Genomic DNA, 20,256 nt, shown 5'->3' on the forward strand with positions numbered 1-20,256 from the left:
TGCAGTTACAGAAAGGAATCCATAAAATATGAGATATTAGACTTTAACATTTGTCAGAAGGCTGACTGGCAAAGCAATTCATAAATACATTTTCCCCCTGATATCTCATATAAAAATATAGGAAGACACTTGCTTCATTATCCCGATATTAAAGAAAAGCCATTTCATATATTCTCTTGATAAAAATGTGGAAAGGCACAAACACACACACACACACACACACACACACACATCCCTGATGAGTTCTGAGGAAAAATATGGCATTACTCATGAAATGTTTTCCTTTCTTTCATTTCAAGAACAGAGGTAAGAGGTAGAACAATCTTTTGTTCTTTAAGAGGTAGAACAAGCTGAAAAGTGAGCCCATCTTAGATTTCTTGTCCAAGTTTTTTTATTTTATTTACTCAGTGTTCCAAATTAAAAGCTAGCAACCACCAGAAGAAAGATTGAGTTCTTTGGCATAGTCTAAATGCAGCAACCCAAAGATCTGCATGGATTGGAAGAATAATTATTCTATGAAGAGAAGAGATAAATAAGAAGAGTATTTGACTGGGTTATATTCACCTATTGTATGCCAGATCCAGTTCAGTCTTTAACAAAAAATGTTGAGAATTGCTATTTAGTTCATACATTGGGCTAAATCATCAGGAGATTTATTTGGCTTTGGCTAAGCATGTATAGACAGAGCAAACTGTGATTTATTCAACAAATCAATACTTTGGAAGTTGGGTTCAAAATCCAGAAGAATCTTGACAAACGTGAACATTGGCCCCTTCCAATAAAATGCAATTAAATAGTGAAGAAAGTAAGGTTTTACCCTTGGGGAACAAAAACAAATGCACAGATATAGAAGAGGTGGCATCTGGCTCAACAGCAGAAACTGTGGGAGGATCTAGGAGTCCTTGTGGGCAATCACTTAAATATGAGCTAGCAGTCAGCTGCCAAAAAAAGCCAGTGCAGATCTAGGCTGCATCAACAGAGGGATAGTATCAAGATCATGTGAGTGTTAATACCACTTTATACTACACTGGTAAGACCACATCTAGAATATTGTGTGTCCAGTTTTCATCAGTATGATACAGTAAAGATGTTGAGACTCTAGAAAGTATGAAAAGAAGAGCAACAAAGATGATTAGGGGACTGGAGGCTAAAGCTTTTGATGAATAGTTGCAGGAATTCATTATGTCTAGTCCAGTGGTTCTCAACCTTTTTAATGCCACAATCCCCAATCAGTCGTAAGTCGAGGAATACTCAACCGGTCATAAGTCGAGGACTACTCAACTGGTGCAGCACCGTTTGCAGAATGGCACTTTTCGTGGGCTCAGCAGGGCAGAGACAGCCTGGACAATTCCTATTGGCTTTTGAAAGCCAATAGAATAGACTCTCTTGAATAGAGTCTAATTCTATTGGCTTTCAAAAGCCAATAGAATAAAAGGGAGTAGCACAGCTAAGGAAAAGGGAGGAAAAATGGCAGATTGCGTTGTTTGGCAACCCCCGTGAAATGGTCGTTCGACCCCAAATGGGGTCCCGACCCACGGGTTGAGAACCACTGGTCGAGTCTAATGAAAAGAACTGGGGTAACATGATAGCAGTCTTCTAATATTTGAGGGGCTGTCACAGAGTGGAGGGGGTCAACCTCTTCTCCAAAACAGCTGAGGGCAAGAAATAACAATTGGAAGGTTATCACAGTGAGATCCAACCTAGAATTGAGAAATTCCTGTCAACAATTAATCAGTGGAACAGCTTGCTTCCAAAAGTTATCTTGAGAAATATTTGAGAGATTGTTTCATGATTTTGTGAACCATCAAATCAGATATACAGTCATTTCTGAAGTGATATCGACATATAATACAAAATAGAGGCAGAGCAATCAAAGTTCATCAATCATGTGTCATTTTTATTAGACCTTTAGAATATAAGTAATCAGAATTTTATACTATTGGTCCATGGACTTGAATCATAATTGTATGTTCCATTTTATTTCCATTTAGCCATAATAATGAAAAAGTTAAGATGATTAGTAAGATATATTTATCATTGCTGTCTTGTCTCTCTCGTTGTTTGTATTTTTAACAAGCTACATTAAGAGGTCAAACATCTTTAGCCCTGATCTTGGGGGAAAATGTGTTTTCACCAAATCTGAAAGTGGGGGTCATAATCGTGTTCAGTTTACCTGCACATGAAAGAGACTGTTATTTATCCTGTATAGATTTCACAGAACGATTCCAAGTTCAAGAGGCACAGTAATTAAAATAAAGACTTTCACTTAGATAATGAACTACTTAGTTAAACAAATTTCAGGGGGAAAATTTGCCTCCCTAAATCTAGTCACTTTTCCAATGCCCTACTTCTTCTAGCTCCCAATTTTTCTTCTGGAGCCCAATTTATTCAGGAAGATATGGTTGGTTAAATTGCGGTCATTTATTCATTTACAGCAGGGGTGTCAAACTCAATTTCATTGAGGGCCGCATCAGCATTGCGGTTGCCCTCAGGGGGCTGGATGGGTTTGGCCAGGATGAGTGTGGCCTACTGGGTGAGTGTGGATGGAATGGGTGTGGCCTACTGGTTGGGTGTGGCCAGCTCTACATCGTTCGCATCAAGGGTGCCTGTGGGGGCCTGGGCAGGAATGGGATATCTGAAGGTCTCTGGCAGAAGGGGGTGGGACCAGGGCAAGTGCCAAGGCATGGTCCACTGGAGGAGCCTCACTGTTCCTCTCAGGCCATGCGGGGTGTGGGGGGGGCTTATGGAGCTAAGATGGCCACCACAAAATTGTACATTGGCTCCTGGCTGGTTGAGCCAGGGCCAAGGCAGAGGGGGCCATTCCCTCACTGTTTCAGGATGGCTTTGCGGGCCACATGAAACCACTTTGTGGGCCGCATCCAGCCCCCAGGCCTTGTGTTTGACATGTCTGATTTACAGTATGTATATTCGTGGATGGGGAGATGTTATAAACAAGGAGTGGAAGATAGCTGTGGTGATAGATGTAGCAGTGCCAAGTGAGAGCAACATCAAGAAGAAGTATGAGAAGCTGGAGAAGTACCAAAGCTTGAAGGAGGAGCTAAAGAGGATGTGAAAAGTCAAGGCCAAAGTGGTCCCAATGGTTGTAGGAGAATTTGGGGCTGTGACTCCCAAGCTGGGAAAGTGACTCCAACAGATCCCAGGAACAACATCAGAGCTCTTGTCCAGAAGATCAGAGTGCTAGGAATATGTTCAAACTCCCAGCCTCTGGTAAAAGATCCAAGATTGAAACAGAAACAGACTACCCCTGGGGAGGAGGAGGAAATTTTACATGCACACAAACCGTACATACATTTACCCCTACATACATTTTCCTGGATGCCACAGCTGTTTGGACATAATGATATTGCTCTAAACCTGAATGTGGAAGCCCTTGTCTCCCAACTTTCAACCATGATGGCCCAGCATACTTACAATGTTCTAAGGTAAACAAAGTGGCCTACATACAATCTTCTAAGTGGTGCAGATATGGTGAGGTTATGTGAAGCCTTCCATATGAAGGGCCCATGGAAAAGAGAAGAGGGATGGTCAAAAAAGCCAAAATAGTAATCGTAAATATACAATCTAACTCTCGTGTCCTTTACATGTGATGTGTGTCGATAAAGAGTTGGGCTTTGTTCATACAGTCACAGCCTTAGTCTTGATATTTTTTTTTTACTCCTTTTCCTCCAAACAGATGCCCTTGTCTGCAACATGCAGATAATTCCTGACAAGCTAAGGAAAGTATAAAGTAAGTGTAGGCTGTAAACAAAAACTACAGGTAGCCCAGGATGTTGAAAACTGGCATGAGACCAGTATCAAGACGTGGGTGACGGTGCGGCAGCGGTGCGGCAAGCAGATCCCCACCTGCCCCTGAATGTCAGGCCCATGGGGCTCGACAACCAGGTTACTTGTGGGCTCATCTTTCCCAGTTACATCTACCCATCTCTTCCTGCCTCTTACCTGACTGTTGTCTAGTCTATGGCTCTTCCTTCTGTCTCCCAAGGTCATTTCCACATGCCATTAATCTGTGTCTGGTTGGGCTTGTTTGTTTGGTTTGGCTGGGTTTAATTTCACCCACTGAGATTAGTTCTCTTGTGCAATACAAGCAGTTAGCTGTGCATAATTGGCTAGCTAGCATTGTCATGTAATCATATTTAGTGTACAATGCCTGATTGGCTATGCTCAGGAAATACCATTGATTGGCTGGGATCGTATAGGGAGAAAATGAAATGGTGTAATGGATATTGCAAATGCAGCCCAGTGGCAAATCAGCAATTATCAACAGTTTGAAGCATCCCTGATAATGCTATTAAAAGTTCCTATCTTATTTTTCAAATAATTGCATTTGAAGAGAAAAACTGCCTGATGTCCATTCACTTTAGCAGTAGTGTACCTTTTCTAAAAAATGGAGAATCTTGGATTCAAATAAAATTGGAGTGAGACATAAGAAAACATTTGCAGGTGTCTTTTGAGGTATGGAAGCTACAAATTAATATGTGTCATGTAAGCTGTCCAAGCAGGGGAAAAAAATACAAGCATCATTTTTGGATGCCCATGTCTAAAATTGCTTTATTGGAAATTAGAGCAAATTTTGATTCCAAATGTTTGAAACTGATATCAAAACAAGGTATGTGTGAAAACCTTGTGAAGGGCATCCATTGATGGCTTGCTCTCATTTAGATAGATGTAGGAAATGCTAACCATATTATCCATGTCATATTTTAAAGGGATGTTTTTAAAAACCATTTACAGAAAAAGTGTAAAATGATTTTATAACAAGGAATTTGGAGGAAATGTTGTTATATTTTTATTAGGAAAAAAAGAAGTAATTCCTAATAGAAATGTTGAATGACCTTGAATTTCAAACCTTGTCTGTCAATAGTAGTAACTGTGAGAGGGACCTCGGAGTCCTAGTAGACAATCACTTAAATATGAGCCAGCAGTGTGCGGCAGCTGCCAAAAAGGCCAACACAGTGCTAGGCTGCATTAACAGAGGGATAGAATCAAGATCACGTGAAGTATTAATACCACTTTACAATGCCTTGGTAAGGCCACACTTGGAATACTGCATCCAGTTTTGGTCACCACGATGTAAAAAAGATGTTGAGACTCTAGAAAGAGTACAGAGAAGAGCAACAAAGATGATTAGGGGACTGGAGGCTAAAACATATAAGGAACGGTTGCGAGAATTGGGTATGTCTAGTTTAACGAAGAGAAGGACAAGGGGGGACATGATAGCAGTATTCCAATATCTCAGGGGCTGCCATAAAGAAGAGGGAATTAAGCTATTTTCCAAAGCACCTGAAGGCAGGACAAGAAGCAACGGGTGGAAACTAATCAAGGAGAGAAGCAACCTAGAACTAAGGAGAAACTTCCTGACAGTGAGAACAATTAATCAGTGGAACAGCCTGCCTCCAGAAGCAGTAAATGCTCCAACACTGGAAGTTTTTAAGAAGAGACTGGACAGCCATTTGTCCGAAATGGTGTAGGGTTTCCTGCCCGAGCAGGGGGTTGGACTAGATGACCTCCAAGGTCCCTTCCAACTTTACTACTATTACTATTACTATTACTAATTAAGTTACAGTGACCTCCAGAGGCATCCCCAGGATTTCAGACTTAAAATATTACAGCATCCAATTTACAAAATGTGTTCACCCCATCCTTTCTGGTTTCATTGGCAAGATAATTTTAAAGTAAGCCTAGATTCAACCATGGGAGCAGATCTATTGGATCCTGCTACATTAGACATTCTTAAAGAATTTGTTGCTTGTGCTTAAGAGTTGGTTCAGGTTGAATCATCTTGGCAAGATTGTTGAATCAGCAAGTGTGACAATAACACAATAACAGAGTTGGAATGGACCTTGGAGGTTTTCTTGTCCAACTCCCTACTCAAGCAGGAAATCCTATACCACTTCAGACAAATGGTTGTCCAATCTTTTCTTTAAAATCTCCAGTGTTGGAGCATTCACAACTTTTTCAGGCAACTTTTCCACTGATTAATTGTTCTAACTCTCAGGAAATTTCTCCTTAGTTCTAGGTTGCTTCTCTCCTTGATTAGTTTCCATTTATTGCTTCAGCATGGTAGTACATATTATTCTCAGTACATGTTGCTTTCTCCATCTAACTCCAGTTCTTTTACCCTGAGCAGAAAACAGTCCCTGAATGCTGATTTCCTACAACAAATATAATTGCTACATTTAAGTCAGGTATGCTGGATATATCTCGCAGATACAGTTTTTAGAGATCAGGTAGCTAAAACTATAAAGAACTCACATCTATTTGTGTACAAGCCAGATATATGTTTATTGATCTGGAAGTGATTTTCCAGAAATAGACCGAACATTGCAAGGATGGATAAAAACTAAAACTGTTTTTATTAAACATACTTGGAACTAACACTGGTCCCAAATTATTTAATAAATTTCTTTTTTGTTGTGTGAATTTTTTTATTATGGAGGGTAACTGGGAATTTGGACTGTATGGAGCTTCAGAATGTGCTGTCTTGGGGTCAATAAGCAATGTTAGAAGGGGGAATTGTCCCAGTTGGTATAAAATCCAAATTTACTACCTAAATCATCTTTGGGTAGAATGAACTGTTGCTTGACTCATCAGGAAATTGGCATGAAAACAAGGTTCCTGTGAAAACTTTGTAAAGGGCTTCCAAAAGTGGTCCATTCTCAATGAGTAGATAGATGTAAGAAATGCTAACCATATTTTCTACTTCATCATTTTAAAGGAATGTTTTTAAAAACATTTATAGAATATAAAGTCCCTATAAAGTTTTCTCAGAGAGGACAGCAGAAAGGTTTGGTCTGGTAAATTATGATAAGACTTCCAATTTCAAATTTAAAAAGAAGGGGAGATAAATAAATGATCCATTAAAAAAAGAAAATTTCCTAGTAGCAATAAATATCCAGGAGTTACTCTACAAAGTCCAAATGTGGACCACTTTATACAGTTCCTTCTTAATGGGCAATTATCTTTCTTTTCCACAGATACATTGTAGCATGCCCATAACTGCAGGCACTACTGCTTTTTGGACCAGTTGTAGTTTCCAGATCATCTTCAAGGGCAGCCCCAATTGCACTAGTCCAATCAAAACCCAAGGCATGAAGGACCAAGTGGAGCAGTCTCATTCAGGATAGGTACACTTGACACACAGATGAATTTGTTCAAAGGCCCTCCTGCCCACAGGACTATCTACTTTTCCAGCAAAAGCTGAGAATTCAACAGGACCCTCAAACTGGGCATCAGTTTTGTCTGGGGGAGTACAGCTCCATTCAAAACGAAAGATAAACAATCTTTGGATATGGTGAGCCCCCGATCCACAAATGTTTGGTCTTGCTAGTCTGTTCTTCCTCATTCAGATTCCCATTCAGTCACTGAAATAACCTTGGTGGCATTCTTAGGTAACTAAGTCAGACCATGCCTCAATCAAGTCCACAGGACCTACATAGTCTAGTGTCAGCCCAGAGAAGATCCAATAAACTTTATCTGAGAGAAGGTCCTGCAGATGTTCCTCAAGTCCTCTATATCTAGGAGGGACCAGGTCATCTAAATAAGGCTGACAATTGGCTGTCAGTGTCCATGAATATGGTAAAAGCAGGAAAGATGTTTGTTTTGCTGCTCTTATCATTAATAGTTATACATATGCTCCATGAAATTCACTCTTTTGAATTCAGTTGATATTTTTGACAAGAATGGGGGGGGGTGTTTGGCGCTCTCTGAGCTTGTTTTCTCACGGACATTTCATTAGCCAAACTAGGTAACATCATCACTTAATATAGATGATGTTACCTAGTTTGGGTAATGAAATGTCTGCAAGAAAACAGCCAAGCTTCAAGGACCCCTCATTTCAACCATGAACTACAAATGGTCTCCTTTATTGGCATGACAAGAATAGGTTGCTCACTTTTCTCTAACGTAGTGTGATGGATAAATAAGGATTTGGATGACAATTGAGAATAAGGTTAGATAGACAAAAGCAGTAACAGTATTCTATTTAGGACCTAGTTTAGATGTGTTTTCATTATAATCAAGGATCTTCCAGGAGTGTAATGTTTGCATGTCCATCTTCATATCTACCCAAAACCTGGAAAGACAGATCACAATCAAACTACCAAAATTTTGTTATTTTACAATGTAGGTTTGGAGGGGGGAGGGGCAAGGCTACAAATGGACTCCTGAAGATCATGGGATGCCCAGCTTGCTTTACTGAATAAATCAGAATTGGTTGCATTCACAGAATACACTAAATGACAAGCCATGGTTTATTCTGGTCTGTAAAGTTTTCAAGTTTTCAAAACTTGCCAAGCTACTTACAAGTTAATTGCCATGGGAACTCAGCTATCAAGACGATGGTAAAAAGCTGAATTCCATCACCAACAGATATTCAGCATATTATTTAAGAAAATATTCTGAATTTTTCCTCTTCTCTGATTCTGTTGCATAATTTAATTGAATTTTCATTTCCTGCGAAAATATAAGACTCCTTTTCTTCAAGAATAGGAGATAATTCAAAGTTGGGGTTTTTTAAATTGAATCAGAATTGTCATTCACACGTAATTAATTTGGGCCATAATTTTTTTTTGAAAATACTGCTGTACTGTTAAGGCATAGTAAATACAACTGCCATCCAGAATGCAGAATTTGTCACACTGATTTAATTTTCATGTGGTAACAAACTCTACGTGAAGGATTGTAATGTTTGCAATTGCCTTGCCCTTTGATTCAGTCCCATCTCACCAAGAGACTTCTTGCAGCTTTTATTAAAACAAATATATCTTATAGCACTTTTACAAAGAAACTGCAGAACAGATTTGTTTGTTGATGCTGGAATTTTCTGTTGGATAGAAAAGATTCTCCAAGATATCCATATATATATCTTGGACAAATCTTACTGCAGATAAATTCTCCTAGCATCAACATGCACAGTGATAGAACTGGTCTGACAGAACAAACATGACAAGGCCAACCTACTAACAATGTGTGGAGACACCCCCCTTGTGTGTTTAAAGCACACCATACTCCCCCACATCGTGCCTAAGCATTTTCACATTGCATTTGTCCTTACACAGAATGTGGAACATAGAACATAGAATCACAAGGCTGGAAGGGACCTCGGAGATCTTCTCTGTGACAGCATCTCAAGTAATGGAAGACAGCTATCATATCACCCCTAAACCTTCTCTTTGCTAGACTAGACATACCTAGCTCCCTCAAACGTTCATCATACAATGTAGCCTCCAGACTTTCTAGGGCAGGGGTCTTCAAACTTGGCCCTTTTATGACTTGTGGACTTCAACTCCCAGAATTCCTCAGCCAGCATGCCTGGCTGAGGAATTCTGGGAGTTAAAGTCCACAAGTCATAAAAGGGCCAAGTTTGAAGACCCTTGTTCTAGGGTTTCAACATCCTTTTTCTATTGTGGTGATGAGAACTGTATGCAATATTCCATATGTGGCCTTACCAAGGTGGGATCATGACATTTATGTATGGCACAAAAATAAAGCTCGGTCATAAACCTAATAACAAGACGATGACTTTATAACATTGGTACAGCTAAGGGTGAAATAAGGCTCCTTAGGATCCACTTAGCCCAACGAGAGGCAGAAGTAGGAAAGATCATAGACAGAACTCGATTAAGTGTTCAGTTTAGACAGTCAAGATAGAAACTGAGTAAATAAAAAATAAGTTGTTCAGTGCACATTATTATAAAGCCATTAAAATTCATTTACATGAGTGTCTTAGAGGCCAAATTTATGAAAAATAATCATGCCCTGCGTGTAGCTTCTCTGTAACCAGGCTCTGAAAATCTCATCAGGTTCCAAGTCTACTAGATGAATGGTTTTTGCTGGACACTGTTCCCAAATCAGCTTTTCCACACAATTTAGCTACCAACAAGCCTGATAATTGGTAGAGATTCCCCAAGCAGACATTATTTGCTAAGGGAGAATGGTACAAACTAGCAACGGAAGACAAGCAGCACTGCAGGGAGTTGAGCATCTCTACCCTCAAAGCAGGAGTAGGAAAGTGTTCTGTCACTTTTACAGCCATTCAGCTGAAAGCATTCTGTCTCACTTCTCTAGTAATGTGCAATTCCTTAAAAAAAAAAAAATCTGTATCTTCAAATCTGTATTTAAATATATATTTGCTAATTTTTCTCCCAATAGGCAATTCTCCATTTTTTTATATACATCTTCAAATGCAGATTATTTTTTTCTTTAAAGCCAAGAAATGGGAAACTTAATAACTGTGCTTTGATCTTACAGAAAACCTAGGGTGAATTCAGGCCCTCTTTGTGTTTGTAAAAGGTTGGCTTTCTCAAACATTCTCACTTCAACAACTAGATTAGCCTTCTCCAATCTGAGATCTCCATTAGTTCTCAGAATTTTCAGCCAATATAGTCAACTTTGTCTAATTTGCAATTAATTAGCTCTCCCCAAGCACTAAATGATGTTGCTGTTTGCAATAAGTTTGTAAGATGGTGGGAAATTCTAATCAAAACAGACATAAAACACAGAGTAATAGTATTGGAAGGGAAGACCTTGGAAGTCTTCTATTCCAACCCTCTGCTCAAGAAGGAAATCCTATACCATTCTGGACAAATATCCAGTGTTGGAGCAACAAGAATTTCTGGAGGGGAGCCGTTCCACTGGTTAATTGTTCTCACTGTCAGGAAATTTCTTCTGAGTTCTAGGTTGCTTCTCTCTTTAATGATCTTCCACCTGCTACTTCTTGTTCTACCCTCAGGTGCTTTGGATAATAGGTCGATCCCCTCTTGTCTATGTTAGCCCCTCAATACTGGAAGATTACTAACATATCACTCCAAGTCCTTCTCTTTGTTAGACTAGACCAGGTAGACCAGGGGTAGGCAACCTTGGCTCTTTTATGACTCGTAATTCTGAGAGTTGAAGTCCACAAGTCATAAAAGAGCCAAGGTTGCCTACCCCTGGACTAGACATACCTATTTTCCTTAATCATTTATCATATGGCTTAATCTCTGGTCCCCTAATCATCATTGTTACTCATTTCTGCACCCTTTTTAGGGTCTCAACTTTTTTTTTGTATCATAGTGACCAGAACTGGACACAGCATGCAGCTTTTCTAAAGTTGTCTGGCTAACATGAGAAGATAAAGTTAAAGTGCATTGCATCTTGAGGAGAAAAAATTCCTCATCCCATTTTATCTGCAACTCTTCCATATCTGCATTTGAACAATGTCCTTGGCCATGTCTGAAGAAACAGGCTCATTTAGGAGTCCAAAGGCATGTTCAGGAGAATCTAGCTTTGTTTTCCACCAGGAATCTACTGACACTCAATGTTATCCATCAGAAGCAAATCCTTAACTTTATCTCATCATAGGAATGGACCTCAAAAGGTTATCTTGCAGTGAAATAGAAACATTACTATTCATTTTCATTATACTCAACATGGTGCCTCTATGAATGTTAAAATTCATGGTCAAGTTGGTTGAGAATTTGAGGAGTTATTGGTTTAAACAGCTGGAGGATGCCAGGCTGGAGATGGATATTCAGTCTTATCTAGACATTTCATTCCCTTTGATTGATTAAATTTATATGCCTTCCATCTCAATAATACAATGATTCTAAGTGACTTATGATATAATAAAAGTTTAAAAGTGCTAAAAAAAATAATTACAATTAGAATAACAAGTTTAAAAAATAAATTAAAAACCAAGATGATGGGCAGCCTGGGTTGAGAATTTTCTCTATCCTGTCAGCCACCCCCAATATAGCAGTTGGAGCCCCAGACCAAGGAGCAGAGCCAGGATTTTAGGCTCTAGAAGGCCAGGAGTATGAGTGTGGATCACACCTCTGATGGGAGAATATTCCAGAAGGTGAGGTCCACAACAGAAAAGGCTCTTCTCTTGGACCCTGCCAGTTGAAATTCTTTAGCTGACAGGATCCAGCGTTTACCTTGTGATATAGACAATTTCCTGTTGTTATTATTGCATGTGATCTGTTCAATGGCTGTATTAAAGAATATCTATCAAATCTATCATCTGTCTAATTACTATCATCTTTTAACTGAAAATGAAATATATAATTTTTCATCCTTGATGAATAAACACCACTGAACTGCAAGACTATCCTACGTCACTTACTGTCATACAAGTAATAATTATCATTCATTTTTTGTGCATCCATGTCTTATTTATTTGGGAAAACCATTTCATTGAAAAAGTACTTTCCATTTTTTGTATTAAGCTCATCCTCACAACAGCCCTGTGAGGTAGGTCATGATTTCCCCATTTTACAAAAAGGAGGATGGAGGCTCCAAATCAGATATAGGAAAACTGCACTCTCATTGAAGTGCTTCCGTAATTGTGTCAGAGTGCAAATAAATTTCCCAATAAACTTAACAAAGGCTGTAGCAGCTTCGACATTCTGTGTTCACTACTCTCACTGAACAATATTATCTCTGCCTAATGCTCAGTAATTGAGATAAGGCCTTGCCTTAAATTATAGTACATTATTCTAAAAATTGTAATAAAAGTATTTATTTCTCTTTAGAGAATGATGATGGGTCAATTTATAGATTTTTTTTCCATTCAGTTCCAGTATAAAAAAATCTTTTATATAATATATGTACAAGAAACCATGACACAATTTTTCTTTGTTTTTTTTTAAATTGGGAAACAATCTGTTTTCCTGATCTATTTTTGCAAAAAACACACACATAAAAAAGAATAAATGCTAATTATTTAGTGCTTACCAGATAGTTGCTACAGGATTGCAACTTGGTACTGAAAGCTCAGCTTCAGTCTTCAGGAATTGTTTGACATCGCCAAACAAATAAAATAAAAATGAGACTTTTGAAGTCGTAAGACACAAAATAAAGAGTAGGGTTTTTTTTCTTTTTTTCTTTTCCTTTTTTCTTTCTTTTCTTAACAAGATATGTACATCAAAAATAGGATAATAAAATAATAATAATAAGAGCCAAAAAAGGGCATTGGTTTTTAATGCTATTAGAAAGCTATATAAATGTGCAGAGGTCCTCTTCTTCTATCACAAAAGACCAACGGAAAACATAAAAGCGCTTCCAATTTCCAGAAATTTTCATCTGGGAGTCTCTTTCTCTTTTTAAAGTACCTGTAAAAAATGGAGAGGAAAGAGAATGAATGAATGATGTTTTAAATGATATATAATTGTTCTTTCAAGTCAAAAGCTATAGCCCAGCATATCCCAGAAAGCCTAACACAAGCTTCCATATACTCCAAAATCTAAAGATGGCTGTAATAATAGTTTAACTGAACTTGCCAAGAGCCTCAATTTTCTACAGAAAATCCACTTCTCATCCTTCTTCTCTTCTTGTTCAGCTGAAAATTAGTCCAACGGAACTCAGTGGATGCGCAAAGAAAGATTGAGCTGTCACTGGCTTAAGTTCCTGTTATTTCTTACAGAAATTGGAAGGAGGCAGGAAAAAAATTGGAAGGGGGTCCCATCTGCCTCTTGTCTGGTGCAAGAAATGAGGTGCTGCCTGCAGATAAATAAGTGAATGAGCAGATAGACTGCGCTGGGGAAGAGCTCAAAGGGAATTCTTCAGAATTGGTAGCCATTGTTACGGACAACAGTGTCTGTAAATACTGGAGGCTTTGGACTAAATAGGAGCTTAGTCAAAGGAATCTGTCTGAGTCCGTCATACATCATAATGTTATTTTTTTCCCCATCCTCTTGAGGCACTACAATAAAGCATTCCCTAAGATCTGTCTCATTTTTAAACTGTTATACAGAGTACAGTTTTAAAAAAATAACTGTTTCTGTCTAGGGTTCCTTTTCAAATGCATTGTTTGCTAAGCATTATGAGGAGGGATTTTTCTAACTCAGAATTTTGCAGTGCCTCAGAAATATGGTTTAATTCCTTGTCCTTCCCCACTATGTGAAATTCAAAATTTGTTGTATGCTACCCAAGAGTCACTTGTTTGTGAGGTGGGTGGCCATATGAGAAATGGAGATCAGAGAGGGAGGAAGGAAGGAAGGAAGGAAGGGAGGGATACATGAAGGAGAGGTATGTATGTGTGTGTGAGAGAGAGAGAGAGAGATCATTTTACTACACTTTTTTCCACAAGCTTGGACTATACCTGATTATTTAATTCTTATGCCTCTTCTCCATTGTCCATTTCAACTTCATCCACATCTGCTGGGTCCATAGTCCGGGACAAGATGTCTGCCATCAATGCCTCCTCCAGTTTTTTCCGTACCTGTTGCACTCGTTCCTCTTGCTTCCTGTTGAATACAGTAATGCAAGAATCTGTAAAGGAAGGGCTTTTGGTTCAAGCTGCACATGGAATGCAAAAATGGTCAGCCAGCCAGCCTCAATATGCTGCTGTGGAAGTACTATGTGCTAAAACACACATCTTTCTTACTTGTCAAATCACACTTAAAGCAATGCTTTACATCACTCTCTGCAGAAACGTTCAGGTAACAGAGAACACTCAACATCAAACAAAATGCCTCTGGTTGCAGCAGCAGTGCGAAAACTACTCCCATGTTTATTTGAAACTAAAATCTACTCTTCCTATCAAAGCAGTTAGAAAGAGCGGAAAAAGAGCAAGAAATGTTGAGTGCAATAGATGCTCTAGCCCAGGGGTCTTCAAACATGGCCCTTTTATGACTTGTGGACTTCAACTCCCAGAGTTCCTTAGCCAGGCATGCTGGCTGAGGAATTCTGGGAGTTGAAGTCCACAACTCATAAAAGGGCCAAGTTTGAAGACCCTTGCTCTAGCCTCATCTTTTCAAGGACCATTTTTTTCTCCTCTTCGCCAGGAAAAAAGACATCATCCTGTAATTGTTTTTCTAGAAGTTAAAAAGCCCATTTGCAATCAGCTGGTATGTTTAAGTTCTGAGAATTCCCAATGCACCCATTTAAGTCTCCACCTTCTACATAGCCTCTGCAACCTTGGGAAGATTTAGCACAGCTGAAGAAAACCACTTTGGAGCTGTGCTACAGGTTTTTTAATAGTAATTTTATTAAAGTTTACAATTGCAAAGATAAAAAACTAATAGAAGCTAAGAAAAATATAAAAGAATAGAATGAGAGAAAGTTAAAAAGTACAAAAAGAAAAAAACATACATACTAAAAAAATGATTATAAACAACGTCCACCCTCATCATAACAAATACAAACAATTGCAATAGCTTATTGTCTTTTCTAATACTACAACAAAAATACGCTTCATCCAAGAAAGGGAGAAAGAAGGTAGAGAAGAAGGAATGTGGATACAGTGAAAGGGGAAATGGGTGAGCAACACCAAAAGTCATGTGTATGTATTTATTTCATTTTATCAAAAGTATCTTATATATGAATGTAAAAAGAATGTATGTTAACATCTGATAAATATCATGGTATATGTATGGGGGAGAGTTTGGAAAAATAAAAAATTATTTTAAAAAAATACACTTCATCCAATGTCTCATCTCATATTTAAACAGATTCTTAAAATCCCACCCTTTAATTCTAATCAAGAAGAATCTATTAACTGTGATTAATATATTTAAGTAGTACAGGTTGCCCTGTATTATATATATTATATATATATATGTAGGTCTTTGGTTATTCGGGTTTTCTCCCACGTAAAATTGGAAGTGTCTTGGCGACGTTTCGACGAAGTCCCATTCATCATCTTCAGGCTGGTGTTTTCAGCTTCGTGCTTCGAGGAGCAATGTGTGGTCTTAGCTGTTTCTTCCTTTTAACCGCCAGTGGGGGTATGAACTGATTGGGTGGGAGCTTGGCTGTGTTCTGATTGGGTGGAGGTGTGTTCTGATTGGTTAGGGGTTTGGCTGTGCTCTGATTGGCTGGGGGGCTGGCTGTGCTCTGATTGGCTGGGGGGTTGGCTGTGCTCTGATTGGCTGGGGGAGTGTTCTGTTTGGGTGGGGGCTTTGTTGTGCTCAGGTTAGTCTGAGTTTCAGGGGGGTTTAAGATGGTTGGCTGCCTTGCTATTTTTTGGCTTCGTGGTCATGCCTCATCTTCATGGTGGGTGTCAGTTTGCTTCATGTATGGATTGGAGGGGTTTAAAGTGGCTAATGATGCAGCTGTGGTCTGGCTTCTGGTTTGTGGTCGTGCCTCATCATCGGTGTGGCTTTGGGTTTGCTTTTTGCATGGATGTGTGGTGGTGATATCCTGTGTGGTTTTTGTGAGTGTGAGTCTGGTGTCATTCTTTGTGTTAGGGAGTCGTTTGTCAATAAGGGTGGGTTTCCAAATGGCTGGTAGGCAGGAGGTATCATCTCGTTTGTTCATGCTGTGTGGGCATTTTTCTATCTCGATGGCTTCTCTGATTATTCTGTTATTAAAATGTTCAGTTTTGGCGATAGTTCTGGTATTTTTAAAGTTAATTGACTTTAAAAGAGTCTAATTCTATTGGCTTTCAAAAGCCAATAGGAATTGTCCAGGCTGTCTCTGCCCTGCTGAGCCCGCCAAAAGTCCCATTCTGCAAACGGTGCTGCACCAGTTGAGTAGTCCTCGACTTACGATCGGTTGAATAGTCCTCGACTTATGACTGGTTGGGGGTCGCGGCATTAAAAAGGTTGAGAACCACTGGACTAGAAGAAGGGAAGGGAAGGGAATTCACTTTTGGAATATATGACAGTCTCACTTAATGATGGCAACCATGACTGCAAGAACTTTGATCACTAAGCACATGGTCACATGATTTCTCAACTTCCAACCATGTTACTTAATGACAGGGTTTCCAATCCCAATTAGAATCATTAACCAAGGGCAACCTGTACTACTTAAAAGGAGCAAAAAAAAAAACCTCTTGGTTTTATTTATAAATTAAAGTTTTGGAGATTAAACTTTAGAGTGGACATCTACGAAAAGAAAGGCATGGAAAGAATCGGATTTAGATGAATCCACACATCTAAATGTTAGTTAATTTAATTCTTTGATGGATGCAAACCATTTCTTTTGTACATTTTTTCATTGGACCAGCTACATACATCGTGACTAATATAACCAAAGCCTTCCCCTTTACACCACTCCTTTAGCCACATATTGAATTCTGCTATACGCTGGCCTTTTCCACTTTGCTCCTTATACACTGGTAAAACCTCTGAAAAAGTAAGCTTATTACTAAGATTTATTTTTCTTGGCTTATTACAAAAACAACAACTTGGATTATTTGTATGCCAAGACTGTAAGTGTAGTTGGTAAAACAAATAAACAAAAAAAATGATTAATAAATATAAGTGCTATACATTGCTGTTTACAGAACTTTTATTTTTATCTTTCCATATGGCATATCACACAGAGGCATATTTTAGTAGTGTTGGGGGGGGCAGAAAGTGTCAAAGCTGATGAATGAGATTTATTTTTAAGCAACATTCAGGCAATGCAAAAATATTTCTATAAAGGACAAAGCTGAGGATCTGGATAAAAAGCTATTCGATGCATGATGTAATTGTCAGGACTGCCATGCTGCTGCAGCGAGGCTTTGCTACATGCCAGTCTGCCATCAAAAATGGGGGGGGGATAAAAGAGGGCTAGCTTCAGGGTAATCAAACCCATTCCTCCTGCCATCCCATGAGAGCCGCCAGCAGTTGCAAAATCATATCATGCAATGCAACACCATCTTGCCCACCAAGCCAGAGACTGTGACCAAAACAATTTGTTTGAAAGTAATTGGACAGCAAAAGATAACTAAAGGGGGAGGGAGGAGAAACAGAAAACTGAACCAGAAGTTTTGGGCGTGAATCTTTAGATTTGGCTTTGCTACGCTGTAACCCATTTGCTCAGTAAGGGATGTTCTTTGTAGCCATGGCCTCAAGAATCTTACTTTGCTAGCTAGCCAAGTTGGGATGGCTGACAATGGGCTGTCTAACTTTGGAGTAAGGGTGTGTTAGAAGTCAGAAGAGGAAGCTAAAGAGAGAAAATGAATGACCACTCCTGACCACCCTCTGAAATGTATAGCCCAAGATTAAAGTTAGTAAATGCAGACAATGCACAGCATAGACAATGCACAACTCTGGATCCAGGCTCCTTTAAGTGATGTTGCTCATTCTCTGCTACCTCTGATCTTAGAGGACCAAACCATAAGCAAACACACAGGATTCCCACCGAGTATGGTCCATTAGAGTCTTTCTGCAGCTGAACATCCAGCAGCATCTTCAGACCAGGAGAACATTGTCTTTTTCCACAGATGCATGGTTAGCTTGATTTCACTTCTCAATCCATCTCTCAATTTTCCTTCCCCATTCATTTCTTCCCTCCAATCTTTTTCCTTGTGCTAAATTTCTCTGGAAAACATCACCAGTCTTTAAGCAACTAGAATGTCAAAGTTCTTTTCAAGGTTCTGCCTTCTAGTGCACAGGTGACAAACTCGATCGCATCACGTGCTGTATCATGACACATCAAGAAGTTTTTTGCCTTTGCGGAGCCGGGGTGGGCATGGCCTGTGCGTGACTCATCCGGCACTCTAGCTGCCAGTTTGACACCCCTGTTCTGATGTAATTGTTAGCTCTTTTTGTGGAAAGGCAGGGATCAGATAAATGGTTATAAGTATCACTAGGCAAACATAGGATAGACCCCGTGTGAGGGGAAGGAGGAAATATCAAATTATTCACAGACACCCCTTTGACCTCCTATGAACAGCGCTTTGAAATATCAGTCTGTTCAACTATTAAATCAAAGTATACCTCCAACTAACCAGATAAGCCATTTTGGCAGTACAGATTTGTCCTTTGAGGTCCAAAGTCTGCAATATCAGCTTAATTGAAGATGCTGAGGCAATCCTTTCCCTTACTGAGGTTATCTCCATTACTTCTGGGCTGGTTTTCTTTTCTGAGGGAATAACTCAACCTCCAAGGTCCCTTCCCTGTTATTCTTTCTTTCTCCTTTTTCTTTCTCTTCTCCTTTTCTGATTCTTCTCCCTCCCATCTTTCTCATTCGCTTCCTTTTCCTTCTCCCAGAAGTTCTTCTGCTGTTGTTTCTTTCTAGATGAAACCCATTTTTTTTCCCATGTCCAAGAGACATTTCAAATAACAAAGGGGTTTTTTTTCTGAAGAGTCCAACAGTTCTGGCTTCAGATTTTGAGAGCTGTGGCAAAATGTGTTTTATAGAAGCACAATGCCCCCATTTAGGCCATTAAATCCCTTTGTTCAAGAATCTAAATTAAAACATCTCTAACAAATGCCGGACAATGCCAGAAAAGGAGAGCCCATCATTTTTCTAGGTTTTAATGTCAGCCCACTTTTTACTATTAAAATATTTTTTTCTGACAGACAACCAGAATTCGCCTCTCTGTAACTCAAAACCCTTGTTTTGTATTCAGCTTTTCAGGATCTTGATTGCTGTTTCTGTGATATCCTTTCAACTGTCTCTTTTCAAGGTTAACCAGTTTGTTCAATCTCTATTCACTCCACTTGTGTTTTCCTATGCTGATAATCCTAGGTTGCATTAACAGGGGGACAGAATCAAGATCACGTGATGTGTTAATACTGCTTTATAAAGCCTTAGTGGCCTTTGAACTATGGTGCTGGAGAAGACTCCTGCAAGTCCCTTGGACTGCAAGGCATCCAAACCGGTCAGTCCTAGAAGAGATCAACCCCGACTGCTCTTTAGAAGGCCAGATCCTGAAGTTGAAACTCAAATACTTTGGCCACCTAATGAGAAGGAAGGACTCACTGGAGAAGGGCCTAATGCTGGGAAAGATTGAGGGCAATAGAAGAAGGGGACGACAGAGAATGAGATGGCTGGATGGAGTCACTGAAGAAGTAGGTGTGAACTTAAATGGACTCCAGAAGATGGTAGAGGACAGGAAGACCTGGAGGAACGTTGTCCATGGGGTCGCGATGGGTCGGACACGATTTCGCAATTAACAACAACAACAAAAACCTTAGTAAGACCACACTTACAATATGCATCCAGTTTTGGTCACCGTATTATAAGAAAGATGTAGAGACTCTGGAAAGAGTGCAGAAAAGAGCAACAAAGATGATTAGGGAGCTGGAGGCTAAAACATATGAAGAACAATTTCAGGAATTGGATTTGTCTGGTCTAGTGAAAAGGACTAGGAATGACATGATAGCAGTGTTCCAATATCTAAGGGGCTACAATAAAGGGGGGATCAACTATTCTCCAAAGCACCTGAAGGCAGGACAAGAACCAATTGATGGAAACTAATCAAGGAGAGAAATAACCTAGAACTAAGGAGAAATTCCCTAACACTGAGAGCAATCAGCTAGTGGAACGGCCTTCAGAAGTTGTGGTGCTCCATCACTGGAGGCTTTTAAGAAGTGA

At 39.4% G+C, this 20,256-nt stretch overlaps 1 protein-coding gene across 1 annotated transcript in view; it reads right to left on the bottom strand.

Moving 5' to 3' along the window:
* Nucleotides 1–12,151: 12,151 nt before the first annotated feature.
* The window catches only part of MBD2 (methyl-CpG binding domain protein 2), a 51,128-nt gene continuing 43,023 nt past the window's right edge, over nt 12,152–20,256 (bottom strand). Inside the window, exons 6-7 of the mRNA XM_039322016.1 lie at nt 14,102–14,246; nt 12,152–13,112 (exon numbers count right to left, since the gene is read on the bottom strand). Of these exons, the coding sequence (XP_039177950.1) occupies nt 14,117–14,246 (130 nt within the window). The 3' untranslated portion in view covers nt 12,152–13,112; nt 14,102–14,116. The remainder of the gene's footprint in view (nt 13,113–14,101; nt 14,247–20,256) is intronic.

Source organism: Crotalus tigris, unplaced genomic scaffold (genome assembly GCF_016545835.1).
Source record: "Crotalus tigris isolate CLP2741 ecotype Arizona unplaced genomic scaffold, ASM1654583v1 scf7180000023830.6690815, whole genome shotgun sequence".
Lineage (NCBI taxonomy): Eukaryota > Metazoa > Chordata > Lepidosauria > Squamata > Viperidae > Crotalus > Crotalus tigris.